General features: G+C 35.4%; 1 protein-coding gene across 1 annotated transcript in view; it reads left to right on the plus strand.

Annotated features, from left to right (window-relative positions):
- Nucleotides 1–17527, plus strand: part of LOC113091642 (voltage-dependent T-type calcium channel subunit alpha-1H-like) — a 57511-nt gene extending 39984 nt beyond the window's left edge. Inside the window, exons 22-33 of the mRNA XM_026257263.1 lie at nt 889–978; nt 2299–2491; nt 5794–5945; nt 6713–6822; nt 8122–8255; nt 8861–8931; nt 9066–9144; nt 9511–9632; nt 9863–10156; nt 10770–10926; nt 11010–11167; nt 12133–17527. Coding sequence (XP_026113048.1) covers nt 889–978; nt 2299–2491; nt 5794–5945; nt 6713–6822; nt 8122–8255; nt 8861–8931; nt 9066–9144; nt 9511–9632; nt 9863–10156; nt 10770–10926; nt 11010–11167; nt 12133–13134 — 2562 coding nt within the window. The 3' untranslated portion in view covers nt 13135–17527. The remainder of the gene's footprint in view (nt 1–888; nt 979–2298; nt 2492–5793; nt 5946–6712; nt 6823–8121; nt 8256–8860; nt 8932–9065; nt 9145–9510; nt 9633–9862; nt 10157–10769; nt 10927–11009; nt 11168–12132) is intronic.
- Nucleotides 17528–17943: the final 416 nt, after the last annotated feature.

Here is a 17943-nt window from a genome sequence, read left to right on the forward strand (position 1 = left end):
GACCTGCAACTTTAATACCATCATGTTATTAATTAAAACTATGTTTCACATGACAACATGTGCTTGATTTGAATGTCAAGTGCTGACAGTTTAAACAATGAACAATGTACACTACCGTTCAAAATTTTGGGGTCAGTGAGATTATTATTTGAAATAAATTAATACTTTTTATTCAACATGAATACATTAGATTGATCAAAAGTGACAGTAAGGACTTACACATTGTTACACTTTTTTTTAATGTTTTCTTTTTTTTTTTACTTTCTATTCACAAAAAAATTCCTAAATCTTTATCACAAATGTATCACATTTTCCACAAAAATTTTATGCAGCGCAACTCTTTTCAACATGGATAATATGATAATAATATGACATGTTACTTGAGCACCAAATCAGAATATTAGAATGATTTCTGAAGGATCTTGTGACTCAGAAGACTAGAGTTATGGCTGACATCACAGGAATAAATGACATTTTTAAATATATTAAAATAAAAAAAGTGTATTTCACAATATTACAGTTTTTATTGTATTTTTGACCAGATAAATAAGAGACTTCTTTCAATAATGTGAAATAATCAAATTGACCACAAACAATACACTTAATGGAGAAAAAATGTATTCAAGACATATTCTTTAAGAGAGCTGTTTTTACTTCCCAAGGAAATTTAGTATGTTTAGATTTTTTTTTTATCAAAAACAAAACAAAAGTTTTAATATATACACATATATACATATACATATGTGCAGTGGCTCTCAACTGAGAAAAATTGTGTTCATCTCATCTTCCCCTTAACTTTTTATTGATATTCATGTTGTTGACAGTGGTACAGTTATTCTGTAAAATATTATCTTATTTACATTAACCTATTTGATCTATGTTATACAGGCACTGATGTCATTATTTGTCCTGTCATCTAAAGACGGCTGGGTGAGCATCATGTACGATGGCTTAGATGCTGTGGCTGTGGACCAACAGGTGTGTGTGTGTGTGTGTGTGTGCATTCTTTAAATAACTCTACAGAGTGTGGAAACATTTACACCGTACTCTGAATCTGTCCATTATAACTAAAAAAGAAAACACAGGCACCAGAAGTGTTTACTGCTTTTTTCTTCCCTGAAGCTCAAGTGACACACTCAAAAAAGGCAGCAGAAGGTTTTAGGTAAAGAGAGTGTTTGATTAATTCAGCCCTGAACTGAAGAATAAGGGAGAGAGAGATAAAAAAATACAGTGGAGGACACCAAAATGAGCAGGTTGAGGAGGAGAGACAGAACATTCATCATTTAATTCCACTGAGAGGTCTTACACACACTCTCTCACACACACATACACAGAAACATTGAGCCACGGTCAGTAACAGACTCAACACAACTGTTTAACATAGTGTCCTTTACAGCGGCCCATCTTTTGTGTGGTGACAAATATAAATTGTGTTGCCTATACAATAAGACAAGTGCAGAGTTTCCATTCCATTCTGCACTTTCTTCCTGTCGCATTTCCTGTCTATGATTTCTTACTGATGGGCTCCTTTCTCTCTGCCTTCTTTTCATCCTGGCAAACATGCTATGACTTTTGCATGTGCTTAGAAATTGTAATGTACATTTTTATATTCTGATTATGTATGCATCAGGTTAATGCTACATTTACATACTGATAAAAAAATGTATAGCCTGAATGCAGTGTAAGTGGCTTTCCATAAAAGCATCTGCTAAATGCATAAATGTAAATGTACTTGCTGTTTTAAAACCAGTATTCAAACAGTTTGATGCTGAAAATGTCTTTTTTTTCAACATCCAGGTAGTTTTATTCTTAAAAATAAAATTTACTAACTAACTAAGACAGCTGGAATATTATTCTGAATATTATTAATTTTGGCACATGGCATGACCAAATTAATCATGACTGTTATTGTAAGAGTTGATTTGAAGAAACGTGCTTTTGGAGATGAAAGCAGCATCAAAATACATAAATTCATGTTCAGACAAGTGAAAACATTAAGCCTTGTGACCTGCATTTTTAAATTCATTATAAGTTGTCACAGTCCTAAATTAGTGAGTTTTACGAGATTAAATAAATGTGCAGAATTACTCTAGATGCAGCAAAGTAAATGCCAAGAGCGAACATCTACAATTTCCACAAAATAATGGTAGGAAAAATATTTGCGAGCTTATAAAATGCTTAATATACTGTTATTACGGTATGCTGATTTCATGCTCACATGAATATTTCTTTATGAAAATGATTTCTTTAGTTCTCCACCATTTCTATCTAAATTATTTCTCCGTTTTTCTTTTGTAGCCCATAAGGAATCATAATCCCTGGATGCTTCTGTACTTCATCTCCTTCCTGCTGATCGTCAGCTTCTTCGTGCTGAACATGTTTGTTGGTGTGGTGGTCGAGAATTTCCACAAGTGTAGACAAGACCAGGAGGAAGAGGAAGCCAGACAGAGAGAGGAGAAGAGACACAAGCGCATGGAAAAAAGACGCAGGAGTGAGTGTTTTGAGTCAGACTGTGTCATAATAAAAAGTTTCAGTCATTTTTCTGCTGTCACTGAAAGCGAACTTCAGAACAAAATTGATTTTCCGCCACTATATAATATTAAGAGCAGTGGGCAACAAAATATTTTCTGGCTTGTCACTGCTGGTTAGAATAAAACTAGCATGGAACAGATTGCTTTTATTGCTTGTAACTTCACTGCAACACATTGTTAGTAGAGTTTAATTACTATGTGTGTATTTAACTTAAGAAATGGACAATTAGTAGTGATTTCCACAGCTGCACTCTTCAGAAACCCTTTGGGCCCTATTTTAACGATCTAAATGCAAAGTGTAAAGCGCACGCCGCAGGTGCACTCGTATCCAAATCCACTTTTGCTATTTGAACGACGGAAAAACGGTTGGCGTGCCTGGGCGCATGGTCTAAACGGGTTGTCCCCCTTTTCTCTTAATGAGTAATGGGTGTTTTTTGGGCGTAACGTGCGCCAGACTTTAGACAAGGTTTGAGTTGGTCTATGGCGCAGTCTATTTTCAGCTCCTTAAAATAGCAATGCGCCTGAACACACCTCTTTTTTAGACCAACACGGCCATGGGCGCACAAATGGGCGCAAATGCATTTGCTAATTAAACGACGTGGCGCTGGACGGAAAAATGCGAACAGCGCTGTACTGAAACTAGCAAACACACCTGCGCTGCACCTTGCGTATTGCGCTGAGTGTATGATAGGGCCCTTTGACTTAAAATCCACATAATCAGAATTTAATTAGACATAATTATAAGTTTACTCTTGCCTCAAATCCCACTTAAATCATGTGCTTTGATTATGGTTAACAATAATCTTTCTTTAGAACTACTATTCTAAGCTTTTAGGGCTCTTTAGGGACTATCCTACACTGCTAGCACCATAAAACCATGTCAACACTGTAAAATGTACTCGAAAACCCAAGCACCTACTGTATATAGCAACATGATAAAAGCCATTTAGTACACTTGAGCAATTATAGGTGCATCTCGATGATTTTGGCTCACATTTGAAAAAACCCACCAATTCAAAGATGCTCCTGTACATAGCAACAACCTGGCAACCACCGACATCTCCCTAGCATCGAGGATGTGAGTTTTACACAAGTAATATTCACAGAACCATTTATTAAATACCATTAGTGCACCATGTTACTGCCGCAGTATTGTATGTAAGGGTGCCTGAACTGGAAAATGAATTAGTTAGCCGTCTCAGGACATCACCTGCTCTCCCCCTCCCTCAAATTCTCACAAAGCTTGTCTCAAAGACACCTTGAGCAGTCTTGAGCCATGATGGATGTGGGGGGATGCTTGGCTGGACATTTATAACATCCCTCATATGACTGGACTGTTTGCTAACTGTGACTACACATACACACACTGCTACGTTAGCAATTTACTGGCCAGACAAAAACTGGGTCAGTGTGCTTGTGTTTGACAGGGACAACAAATTAGCCTGTACGGTGCACTAACAACAGACAGCTTGTCCTTGAATTATTTTCAATGAAACCTTGCAAATCTTGTGAATATTAACATATATTCAGTTCAAATCTGTATTACAAAACAGACATATTTAAACCTAAAATCTTGACTGAGGATGTTCACAGCATCTTGTGATGCAAGATGCTGTGCGAAGTCTGTGCGAAGTCCCTTCATGCCTCAAACGTTCCACCATCATCCCCATCCCTAAGAAACCCAAAATTACAGGACTAAATGACTACAGGCCTGTGGCTCTAACGTCTGTAGTCATGAAGTCATTTGAGAAACTGGTGCTGGGCCACCTGAAAGACATCACTGGACCCTTGCTGGATCCTCTTCAGTTTGCCTACAGAGCAAACAGGTCTGTGGACGATGCAGTAAACATTGGACTGCATTATGTTCTGCAACACCTAGACAGACCGGGGACTTATGTAAGGATCCTGTTTGTGGACTTCAGCTCGGCCTTCAACACGATCATCCCAAACCTCCTCCTGCCCAAACTAAATCAGCTCTCCGTGCCCACCTCCGTCTGTCAGTGGATCAACAGCTTCCTGACAGACAGGCAGCAGCTAGTGAGGCTGGGAAAATACACATCCAGCACCCGTACGATCAGCACCGGAGCTCCCCAGGGCTGCGTCCTCTCCCCACTGCTCTTCTCCCTGTACACCAACGATTGCACGTCTAAGGACCCCTCTGTCAAGCTCCTGAAGTTTGCAGATGACACCACACTCATCGGCCTCATTCAGGACGGTGACGAGTCTGCTTACAGACAGGAGGTAAAAGAGCTGGCTGTCTGGTGCAGTCTCAACAACCTGGAGCTTAACACCCTCAAAACAGTGGAGATGATCGTGGACTTCAGGAGAAACCCCCCTGCACTCCCCCCACTCACCATCATGAACAGCCCTGTGACTGCAGTGGAGTCATTCAGGTTCCTGGGCACCACCATCTCTCAGGACCTGAAGTGGGACAATCACATTGACTCCATCGTAAAAAAGGCCCAGCAGAGGTTGTACTTTCTCCGCCAGCTGAGGAAGTTTAACCTGCCACAGGAGCTGCTAAAACAGTTCTACTCCACCATCATTGAATCCATCCTCTGCACTTCAGTAATTGTCTGGTTCAGCTCAGCTTCTAAATCTGACCTCAGAAGACTACAGAGGGTAGTCCGGACTGCTGAGCGAATCATCGGTTCAACCCTCCTTTCTATTCAAGAACTGTACTTATCCAGAGTGAGAAAAAGGGCTGTCAAAATCACTCTGGACCCCTCACATCCAGCACACTCCCTCTTTGAACTGTTGCCATCTGGTCGACGCTACAGAGCACTGAGCACTAGAACGACCAGACACAGGACCAGTTTCTTCCCTCAGGCAATCCATCTTATGAACAGCTGATAATAACAGCGAACACACTACACTTTATATTTATATACACACACACTTTATTTATCTAACACACATACTTAGTATACACTTAAATTTTGCACACAATATATATGTACATATATAACTTCATTTTGTAATATACCTGCCTACAATTGTCATTTGTATATTGTCATTCACTATCTACTTATTTGTATTTTTTATTCTTTTATTATGTGTTTTATGTTCTGTCTCTGTCATTCTGTTGTACTGCGGAGCTTCTGTCACGAAAACAAATTCCTCGTATGTGTAAACATACCTGGCAATAAAGCTCATTCTGATTCTGATTCTGATTCTGAAGATGAGTGTGTAAGTACCTGAATGACCTGAATACACCCTAATGAAGGTGTTCTGTTGTTCTCTGTGTGTTTTTGTCTTTTAGAAGCTCTGCAGAGACCGTACTATGCAGACTACTCTCCAACACGCCTCTATATTCACACTCTCTGCACTAGCCATTATATGGATCTCTTCATCACCATCATCATCGCCATTAATGTGCTCACAATGGCAATGGAGCACTACAGACAACCCAAGGTTTGGTGTATTACACACACACACACACGTCACTTCTACAGAGCAATGACACTATCAATATTAATAGGTTAACAGAAACCTGTTTGAAAAATTCCACAAGTATTTAGCATTTGTTATTTCAGTATCTTGGTATTTATTAATAATATAACTAAGTTTCAAAGTTTTGTTGTGTTTTAGTAATTTTTATTAGTTTGATTAGTTGTTTTAATCTTTTTAATTGAAAAATAATTATTTTAGTTTTAGTCATTTTAGTTACCTTAAACTGAACAGAAACTGACTAATTTTATAGTTTTGATTTTATATTTCATGTTATTTCTGTGAAAGTTTAATTAATTACAATTAATTATTTGTATGTTTAGTTAAAGATTGCACTGGTTCACACTCCCATAATTCCATTATCAGATGTTATTCAGAGCAAAACAGTATTTCATAAAAACAAATGCAGAAATATTATTGATTTTATGCATCAGAAATTGTGTGGATCATGAAAAATTGGAATTGCATAATATATAGATATATCGAGAGGTGTTGAAAAATAAGAGGTCTTGGTGATGTCAATCGAAAAGAAAAGTTGTTTCAGAGGCCGAAAGTTTAATACTTTTTAATAAAAGATTTTGACAAAAACATATATTATTTTACTGTATGAATAACCTGCGCTGATGCATTATTTATAATAAGACCAGGTCTGTATAAAGAAATGGTCAATGTTGAATTCCGAGTTTAATATTTCATGTGTCTGACTGTCTTTATTTGTGTCTGTTTCTCAGTATCTGGATGAAGGTCTGAAGTACTGTAATTATTTCTTCACACTGGTCTTTGTGATCGAGTCTGTGCTGAAATTGGTTGCATTAGGCTTTCGGAGATTTTTCAAAGAGAGGTAAGGCTCCATCATGTGGACACAATGCAGAAATACAGTATGTTTCCTAGACAGTATGTTCACTAGATGATTATTTTTCTGAAACTGACATTTCAGCACTGTTCTCATCACAGTAGTCATGAAGTCATTCAAGAAGCAATGAGAAAACAATTGGAATGAGTTTAGTTTCGCTTTAATGGCATGTTACAGTTCAACTAAAGTGCATCAATTATACACTATTGTTCAAAATATTAAGAATATATTTAATGGTATACTGTATATCAACCTTGCTGATTATTTGATTATTATTGATAACAAAAAGAGTAATGTTGTGAAATATTATTAAAATTTAAGATTATTGTCTTCTATTTAAATATAATTTAAGTTATAATTTATTCCTGTGATGGAAAGCTGAATTTTCAGCACCATTACTATTCTTCAGTATCACGTGATCCTTCAGAAATTATTCTAATATGCCGATTTGCTGCTCAAGAAACATCTCTTATTATTATCAATGTTAAAAATGTTAATATTTTTGTGAAAACCTTTATTTATTTATTTATTTTTTATTTTTATTTTTTTTATTAACAGAAAGTTAATAAGAACAGCAATATATCTCTCTCCATCAAAATATAAGTACATGTGCTTTTGAACTTTTAACAACTTTTGAGACAGTTATTCTATTGTTATGCTGAGTCACAGTTATATTTGGTCTTATCTCAAAGTGAGGATGGATGGTGTCTGTAATGCCAAAACGATCAGTGTCAGACTGCACCTTGAGCCATGGTGCTTTTCCAACCCTCCTATAAAACATGTTTGTTACACAAATATTTCAAACCTCCTCAGTCATTGATTGAAATCTGTCAGCATCGCATATCATGCAAACGTGAAAACTTGCAACCCATGTTCTCATATGCTATCAACAGTTTGAAGTCACAGAGAAAGGTCACGTGATGTCATGAATAATAATGAGACAAGGCCTTCTTTTAAAATAAGGCCATGCAGACTCATGAATAATTAGGAGACACCTTTGTGACATATCCTGTGACGTTAACAGAGAAAAATAGCCCCAAAAGTCTATAAATTAATAACTTTCCTCTATAAATTAAAAATACGGAATGCTAACATCGTCTTCCATCGTCTTTCGTTCGTGTTCCATGGATCTTTCAGCTTGAAATAAAGTTAAGAAAGAAAGAAAGTGTTAAAGCAGCTCATGCTTTAACAGCTCTTTAGCTCTTTTTAAGAATATTAAATAGTTTCATAGGACCTTGTCTTTATCTCATTCTATGTTTCTTTCACCCTGTCTTTTTTTTCTGTCAGGTGGAATCAGTTAGACTTGGCAATTGTTCTTCTCTCCATTATGGGCATCACACTTGAGGAAATTGACCTGAATGCCTCACTACCCATCAACCCAACCATCATTCGCATAATGAGGGTGCTGCGCATCGCCAGAGGTACCTAACACATGAAGACACACACACAGCAGCTGTGACAAGTGACAAAATAAAACAGGGTACAATAGAGAAGTTTCCAGCTTTTCTAGCACCTTTAATAAAAATGGGAAATTTAAAAAGGTTTATGTACTCTATCGCTCAAAAGTGTGGGGTCAGTAAAATGTTATTTATTTATTTTTCGTAAGAATTTAAACATTATATTCGGCAAGGATGTATTAAATTGATCAAACATGAAAGTAAAGGTAAACATTTTTATTTCAAATAAATGCTGTTTGAACTATCTAATCATTAAAGAATCCTGGAAAGAAAATCACCAAAATATTAAGAAGCACAACTATTTTCAACATTCATAATAATATGAGCAAATCAGATTTCTGCAGGATCACTGAAAACTGGAGTGAAGGCTGCTGAAAACGATCCTTTGCTTTAGAGGAATAAATTACATTTGAAAATCTATTCAAATAGAATACAGTAGAGAACAGTAGCTGATTCTTTCTATATAGTGCTAAACAGATATTTATTACAGTTTAGGTTTAGACAGTAATGTCAAAGAGAGATTTCAGTGATTAAAAGGGGAATGATATGTGATACCAAATTTCTTCCAGTGCTGAAGCTGTTGAAGATGGCCACAGGAATGAGATCTCTTCTGGATACAGTAGTTCAAGCTTTACCGCAGGTCAGTACGTTTATACAGTATATCTTGTGCTACAGGGCATGCTATTTGTATTGTGGAACTACTTCACAGAGACCTTATATGGCCCGAAATGATGGTGTAAGTGGCTTTATTCTGGTAATGTTCTGGCTTTCTAGGTTGGTAATCTGGGTCTGCTATTTATGCTGCTGTTCTTCATCTACGCGGCACTGGGAGTTGAACTTTTTGGCAAACTTGGTCAGTATACCTTTTATTTTCTGTTATCATGCACTACTATTTAAAAGTTTGGGGTCAGTAAAACGTTTTTATGTTTTTTAACCAAGTCTTTTATGCTCACCAAGGCTGCATTTATTTAATTAAAACTCTTCTTCCTCTTCTTAATATCACTTGTGACTATAATTATTATTATAATATTGTTATACGAGTTGTACTGCTCAGACTTGTTGTTGTTCTTTGGGAGACGGAGGGAGACGGGGTAAAATGTTTAATTCAGTAAATGTCTTTACTGTCATGTATGATCAATATAGTACAATGCAACTTCAGAATCTGTTAAATAAATGAATTTTGGAGATGAAGTATTAAAATAATTTATTTTCAAATCAGAATGTGCCGAGGAGAATCCATGTGAGGGATTGAGCAGACATGCTACATTTCAGAATTTCGGCATGGCATTCCTCACTCTGTTCCGCATTTCCACTGGAGATAACTGGAATGGGATAATGAAGGTATTTCGAAAACCATGAAAATATTCATGCCGCATGTCATAAATGCATGATTATGGAATGTGGAATGTGTTTAATTAGACTTAAACTCGCCCTCATTGTCATTCCGAACCCAAAACGCAAATGTTTCGTGAGACTAACAGCTGTCACCCGCATACAGTACATAATCAGGACTTGTCACTTTTTGAGTTGAACAGAACTGACAATTTCTGTGTTTCTCTGTGTGTGTCTAGGATACCCTGCGGGAATGTAAAAATGACAAATGCCTGAGTTACCTGCCGCTTTTGTCACCTATGTACTTTGTGACATTCGTGCTGGTGGCACAGTTTGTGCTGGTGAATGTTGTGGTCGCTGTGCTCATGAAACATTTAGAGGACAGTAACAAAGATGCCCGTGAGGAGGCCGAGATGGAGGCGGAGCTGAAGAAAGAGCTTCATGGCAGTCGTAGACAAAGCACCGCCTCTGTGGGCGGAGCCACTGGGCTTGAGGTTTCAGCTGTTAAAATGGAGACTTTCTCACATGAACAGGTGAGTTGTGTACGGTTTTAAAAACCTAATTATATATGGCCATGTGTTGACAGTTCTCTTGAAAATATTATACCATGAAATCCCCCAAATATAATTAATAGTTATTAAGTAATGCTAAATGTATTTTAGGTATGTTTAGGATGAGAAAATAAAATCTGAATGTTTAGTTTCACTATACTTGAATCTTGGGTGAAGGTTATAAGAAAAGGCTTAAATGTTTGTTTTTTAAGTAGTCTTTGTTAATGTCTTAAGATATATCTAAATGGAAAGCCTAATAAAACTAAGTAATGTCAGAAAATAGTTTTTCTATATTTAAGTTATCTAGAAATTGCAAAATGCAAAATTTAGAGGTCCCCTCAATATACAAAATGTTAAAGAATATAAATCATAAAAAAATATATATTTTTCATCGAATGTTTAATTTTAGTAAAGGACAGATTATATATTAGATTAAATAAAAAATTTATTACGTTATTTTTATATAATAATCATCGTCATTATTATTATTATTATAATATAAATATTGCAGTTTTTTAAAGAATATGTAGTGTCTTCAAGCCTGCTTTTAAAAAAATAAAAAAAATGTTGTTACATACATTTGTTTTGTTTCCAGGGCCAGGACCCTAATTATGGCAACTTCCTGACAGTTAGCAGGCCGTCTATATCACGGATGCTGTCTTTACCTAATGACAGTTACATGCTTTATCCTGTTAAGCCTGTATATGGGTCCATTCAGGACAGTTTCTCCAAACAGGACTCTACACTACCAGGTGACAAAACAAAGCCAGTTCTGAATGGTCATGACACACATGCAGAGAGAGAATATGACTAAAGCTGTCTATGTGTTTTTTAGGCTCCTCTCTCTCACTCGGCACCCAGCCTTTTGAAGACAGTGCCGTAATGCAGGTTCCAGGAACTGCATCTCAGACAGACCTGGCATCCATTCCTGGTCCCCACCCTCTACATCAAAGAGCAAGATCTAGCAGTGCCTTCAGAGCCCTGCGGAGACAGGTACTGCGGCAACTCTCAGCCTCATGACTATTTGTTTATACTAGGGATGACACTGAGTACATCTATTAGACAATTACAGTAAAATGCTTTGTCACTAATAAAACACATGAATTATGACATTGATCAAGTGAAAATGTATACAAAAGGACAGATGTTCTTACACTGGATCAAATCTCAAATCAGGCTGAGAACATTATCATCAGATTTTACAGAAACTTTACACAAAGGTTCATGCTGCTGTCATCAAAGCAAAAGAGAGACAAACCAAATACTAAAATATTCTGAAAATCATGTAAAATTGTTATGCTAATAATATAATTTACATTTAATTGTACCTATATACACCATTGATGATGTTTTTAAGTTAATATAATGATATAATTCTTATGTAATTGTAACTAAACATATATATATATATATATATATATACACACACACACACACACACACACACACACACACACACACATATATATATATGTGTGTATATATATATATATATATATATATATATATATATATATATATATATATATATATATATATATATATATATATATATATGTATGTATGTATGTATGTATCTGTATGTGTGTGTGTGTGTGTATATATTTATATATATAATTACATCAAATATTACACACAAATATATTTGGCATTTTGTTAGTGTTAAGTATATCATTAAATAGTGTTTAATCTATCATCTACATTAATATAAAATTACATCAAATATTTATGTATAAAATATTTTGTATAAAATCTATATAAATATCTGTTTATTAAATATATTTAACCATTAATCTAAATTAAGGTGATTAATTATTAATAATATAAAAAATTACATTAATAAATATATAATTAAATAGATAAACAAATATTTTGCATTATATAAAAAATAGCATATAAAATTGTCACTTAATGAATCATTTTTAATGTGTGTACTTACATCTGTTTTACATCTGCAGCAAGCAATAAAGATGGACTCAGTTGATTCCACAAACGCAGACTCCAGAGACACCTTACACATCCCGAGCAAGCCCTGCTCCATTGATAATCTTCATCTCAAAGTACCCAGCATTCCCCTCACTGGTGGATCTGCTCCCTGTTCGCCCCAGGCCTCCCCCCCTCCTCCCCTCCGCAACCGGACAGCGAGCGTACAAACAAACAGACACGTGTACAGTCAGCGCAGCATCCCTGGTCAACAGCCCGAATACAAGACACAATCTATAAAAGCTCTTGAAATAGCACGTGCACAAACCAAACCGCATGATTTGGATGAGGTGATCAAACTCAACATGAACGTTACCCAAAGAAGAAACTCTCAGCATGTGGCAAGTAGCCATAAAATGTCCCCTTATGAACCGCCCTTCTGTTCTGATGCCCAGTCTCAGGACTCATTGCACAGTGGGGCAGCCCACCAACCAGTTACCAGCGCTCAAAGTCTACGGAAGTACAACAGTATGGAAAATAATGTCTTCCTGTCTCAACTCCATATCTCTCGGCGTCACTCGACGCACGGGGAAGAATTACTGCTTCAGCAGCAGCCAATTTTACCATCACCTGGACCTTCACCAAAGCCCAAGAAGGAGAAAATGAGCCCGCCGTGCATCTCTATTGACCCTCCCACTGACGTGAATCTTCAGGAGCGCAGCACAGTCCTAAGACGGCGGACACCGTCCTTCGATTCCACACTACCACGGGAGTCCATAGAACTTCCTGATATGCAGGATGAACCTCTTTTGCAAAGTAATTTGCCCCTCCCACAATTTTCTTTTGACCAATCGGATGTAAGTTCGCTGAGCAGCCAGTCAGAACTGCTTTTAGATAGTGACCAGTCGACACACTCCTTTCCTCCTGAGGCCCGTTCTGGGGTCGTGGGAAATACAGCTCCGAGTCCTCTCAGGAGGAAGGTGTTGGTCAGAATGGCCAGCACTAGGGATCCAGGAAATGAGGATTCAGTTGCCTAGGCAACTGTGCAGGAAGCCACTTATGCATTCTTCCTCTTTGCGAAGGATTTTAATAACAGGAAAAGGTGGTGTCTGCAAAAGTATGCAAATGTGTTTCCGATGGAACTGATGCTTTTTTTTTTTTTTTTTTGCCTGATCATATTGATTAGGGAACTTTTATTAGTGTTCATCACACACGGTGATATTGTGACATTTTATCACAGAAACGTGTTGCGTTGTGTCATATGATTACTGTACACGATGGTGCAAGTTTAACCCTCATATTGTGTTTGGGGTCTGAAAGGTTGATCATTTAATATCCCAAAAAGTTTCATTTTAAAGTTATTCTGTAAAGCCTGGCAAAAGAATAATATTTAGGAAGAAAAAAAAAAACTTTTAACAATTTTTTAAAAACAGTTTATTGATCCTTTAGAGAAAAAGATAATAATCTAAAAGTTTGCATATGTGTCCTTTGTTGAGTATCATATTTGATACATCAGGTTTTTATGGCTCATATAGTATAATATAGATGAATATGGAGCTCACATATTATTTTTAAAGCCAGAATGTAACATAAAAGTCTGATAGCTTGTAATATAAAGCCGATGAGATCTTTATAAAGACTACTTACATAAAATGTATTATCAGTTTTCACTTTATACTGTATCTATAATTTCATATTCAATCTAATTAATGTAGAAACAGCTTAAAGGCAGTATATATTTAATATTTGTCTATTGGCACCTTTTTGATGGTTGAAAGTGAGTATTCTTCGCTCTACTAAAAATTTAATTTGTTGTTCTTCTAATATTAAACCATTGATTATAGCCATTCAAAATTACAGTATAATTGAGAGCTATCAATTTTAACATTTATTAGACTTTAAAAAGTAGTAACTTCTAACTGAAGTGAACTTAAAGCAATCTTCATATAAACCTATAATAATAAACATCATATTTAGCTACAGGTACCTGTGCCCTTCAGCAAGTAGGAAATATACATAAATTGAATATAGTTATCAAACTCTAAATTATACATTAAATATAGATGAATCCTTTAAGCTACAAAAGTTATTGATTTGCTCCTTTTCTTTAATTCTTTGATTAAGAGACATCACAGCGGTTTGGTTATTAGGTTATATTGGCTGCTTTAAGCTTTGCTGCTGCTGCTGCTGAACATGACGCGGATCTGACATGCATCCTATTTTAAAGTAGCCAATAGCGTTTTGATTATGTCTGCTCAGGCCAGAGATGATGAGCACGGTAAACCTGCATTTGACAGCCACAGTCTTTTACCCCCAGATTCAATATAAAAAACTGCAAACTAGTGATCTCAGCCGAGCCGGTGCACTTATAGTGCAGGAGGCGGGCGCTTCGGATCCTAGAGAACATTTGATTGGTCAGAAGATTTGATGAGAAAATCAAGTATGATGTGACGACAAAAAATTTGTAGAGCCGTTTTGGCAGAAGAGATGAACTGCGAGCTTTGAATGATTATATCGTCGAAATTCAAACTTTGTCACAGTTTTGTTGCATACTGCTTTATAGATAACCTTAAGTCTAACATATTGATACTAACACCCAAAAAACTTTAATTTAGATTTCATAGGGACTTTAAATCTGACTCATGTAAATGCATGCAGTTTTAAGGCAGCTTTAATCAGTTTTTTGGTAACTTCATGACTTATAGGCAAACTGATGACATGCACGTAGTTCCTTTTGCACTTTAACATGATATAATATAAAGCACGTGCCCCTGCATTTGTGTGTGCAATTGAAGAGCAAGTGCTACAAGCACAGTATAACAGCTGACAGGACAGGAAAGTTTTTTTTTACTGACATGGCCAACATAGTTTGCCCTGTGTTAATTGCATTAAATATTTTTAACTTGTTAAACTTAAAAAAAAGTAATTATTATTAATTCACGTGTTAATGCATTAATTTTAACAGCACTAATATAAATGCTTCAGTTTAGGATCAAAGCTCTGTAGTTTTATTGTAGGATCAAAACATATAAATGCAATGCCATACAATGAAGATTGAGAGATGCATGGTATGAACAAATGTTCCTCGAAAGCCTGATGTATAATATCTGATACTCACATCTTAACATAATTTTTCTAAAAAGAATTATGTATTAATAATCAAGTAAACAGATGCCTCAGTCCAGTAAATGTTCATTTCGAAATATTACTTAAAATATAACAATTATTCTTAAGTTTACTCTATAAAAACAAGATTTTACAGCAAAAAGACACATGAACCATGACCTGAATGAGAATAAACAAAGAAACAAGATTTTAAAAAAGAGATTTTTTTTTTTATTGTAAAATCTAGCTTGATTTTTTTCTAAAGAAAAATATATATTTTTCACCCCCAAACATTAAAAAAACATACTAGATCAAATTCAGCTGTCAATGTGCATGCCAAATTTGTGTTAAAACAGAGGGCTAAAGCTTCAATAATTTCTGTTTTGACAAGGTCAGAGTAAAAGAATAAAATCATTTGATGGGAAATGAGTTAATTTTGTAATAAGTTGTAATTATTAGCAAGTCAGTCTCAACAGAACTTGAGGGTTAAATGGCAGCACTGTCTTCAAGCAAACCCTTATCTCATATGATTAATTAACTTTAAAGTAATACCTTATTGTAATGCCCTGTTATCTTACAGAGTATGTATATGACACATAGAAATATTTTAGCTGAAACATATGCATGTTTCAAAATGCGGATTGTGCAGCTGAATGAATTAGATGATTATTGTATATCTGTGTGGCATGTGATTCTTTTGTAAAGGTTCAGAGTTTTACATGTTACTGGCCTTCAGGAAGAGACATATTAAAGGAATGTCCCGGGTTCAAGTTCTAGATCTGCAGATTAACACAGAAAATCATTTCGATTTGTTCCTCAGTTGTGTGCAGGAACGTGCACAGACATTTTGAGGGGCAGGGCTTCAAGTGGAAAAAAGGGCTTCTCGGATTTATTTTTATTTTTTTCTAAACAAAACGTTAAATATATTAACACAACTTTGACTTAACAGTTTATTTGAATTCCCTCACACTCACCCAATTGTTTCATGTTGTCATTTTTCAACAGATGTCTACAAAATAATCTTTTCACATAGAGACCGTGGTCTTTTTTTTAGCATTCACTAATTTTATCACAAGAACAGACCACAACAAAGGAAGATAAAGCCACAATGTGCATGTTTTCTATTCAAGTATACAGTATATTTAAAGTAAATGACTGCACAAAAGAGAGGGACATATTTTCACTAATAATTAGTTTCTTTTGCACAAGACAATAAATTGTTTGAATTCTTTTGGTGTTATTGTAATATAAAATCAACAAAGGCCTTCACATTAAACTGAAAAAGCAGTTGGTGCTAATTTGTTATTTTACAGGAAAAAACACTGCATACATTATAAATTCACACTGAAAATTATGAAGCTCTTGTTTAAGGCAGGACATGTCATGTACTGTTCCATTTTGAGATTTTGGTCTATTTTGTCCTGACATTTCCCGACCTGATATTTAGATTTTTTTTATTTTTTTTGATAGGGAAAGCTGTGCACAAGCAGAAACAAACACACGCACACATATATGCATTTCTGTCATGACAACTCTCCGAGGGATTCGCATGGTAATGTACATGACGATATTAATGTATTTGGTCTTGGTGCAATAGATTTGCTACACTGCCGCTGTGGAAGAGCAAGTACTGATACTTGCTACTTCTATTAAATCCACAACATGCTGCTGTGAGCATGTAAAGAATGTTGCTGCTGAAGATATATCCATGTAGCATGCATGAATCACCTCGTAGCAGATCTATACAGGTGGAGCAGAGTTTCTGAAGCAATCTGCACTGCTACGGCAAGCTCTAGTTATATATTTGAATGTTGAGCAGCGAGTTAATTGGCTCCCGATACAGGAGAGTACCAATCAGCTGTGCCATGTGATAATGATGTCATAATGTCAGTTTGAGTTAGACTGATCAGAGTTTCATGCCAGAACTCTTTTTGTTTTCATTAAAACAATAGTTTATCAAACATATTAATAGCTCCAAACCTCCAAACTTTAATTGCAAGGTTTTTATCATCAATCTTATTCATACTGTTTTTTTTAAGACATAAACATAACAGTACCTTGTGTATTATCCCAGTGTATTTGAAATGATGGGGAAAGCACCAGATAGCTCCTGTGTGTTGACCTAGTAATAGCAGCATGTATATCAACCCAACTGTATTTTGCCCTTATTTCTGTTGGCTTTTCCTGAAGCATAATAAAGCACACTACCATAAGGGACACACTGTACCATAAATCTAGTTGCAAATTCATGAATATATACCTGTGAACCTTTTATAACTTACATTTCTTTTCAAGGGCATATTATGGCATTTAGGATTATGGGATCATTCATGAAAATCTGCTTATTAAATTGGATCAATTTAAATAATTTAAGAGGAATGCCTGCAACAAACAGTTTTTTTGGGGAACACTTTACAAAAAGGTTCTTTAATGTAAGTTAATGTATTAAACATGAACAAACAATGAACAGTACATTTAGTAATGTAAGGGCAATTTTCATATGAATTAATTTTTTGTAAAAAAAATAATAATAAATTAAGTATAATTTATATACTCATAGTATTTATTAATATTTTGAAAGAGATTTTATTTGATTTTCAATTTTCATTAAAATTTTAGTTAAAATTTTTAATTTGTATTATTATTTTGAATATTTCTAGTTTTAATTTTATTCATTTTAGTACTTCACCTTAACTTTTTTTAAAGTTAGTTGCTAAGATAACATTTCCTATCTTAATTCC

Source organism: Carassius auratus, chromosome 1 (assembly GCF_003368295.1).
Source record: "Carassius auratus strain Wakin chromosome 1, ASM336829v1, whole genome shotgun sequence".
NCBI classification, from domain to species: Eukaryota; Metazoa; Chordata; class Actinopteri; order Cypriniformes; family Cyprinidae; genus Carassius; species Carassius auratus.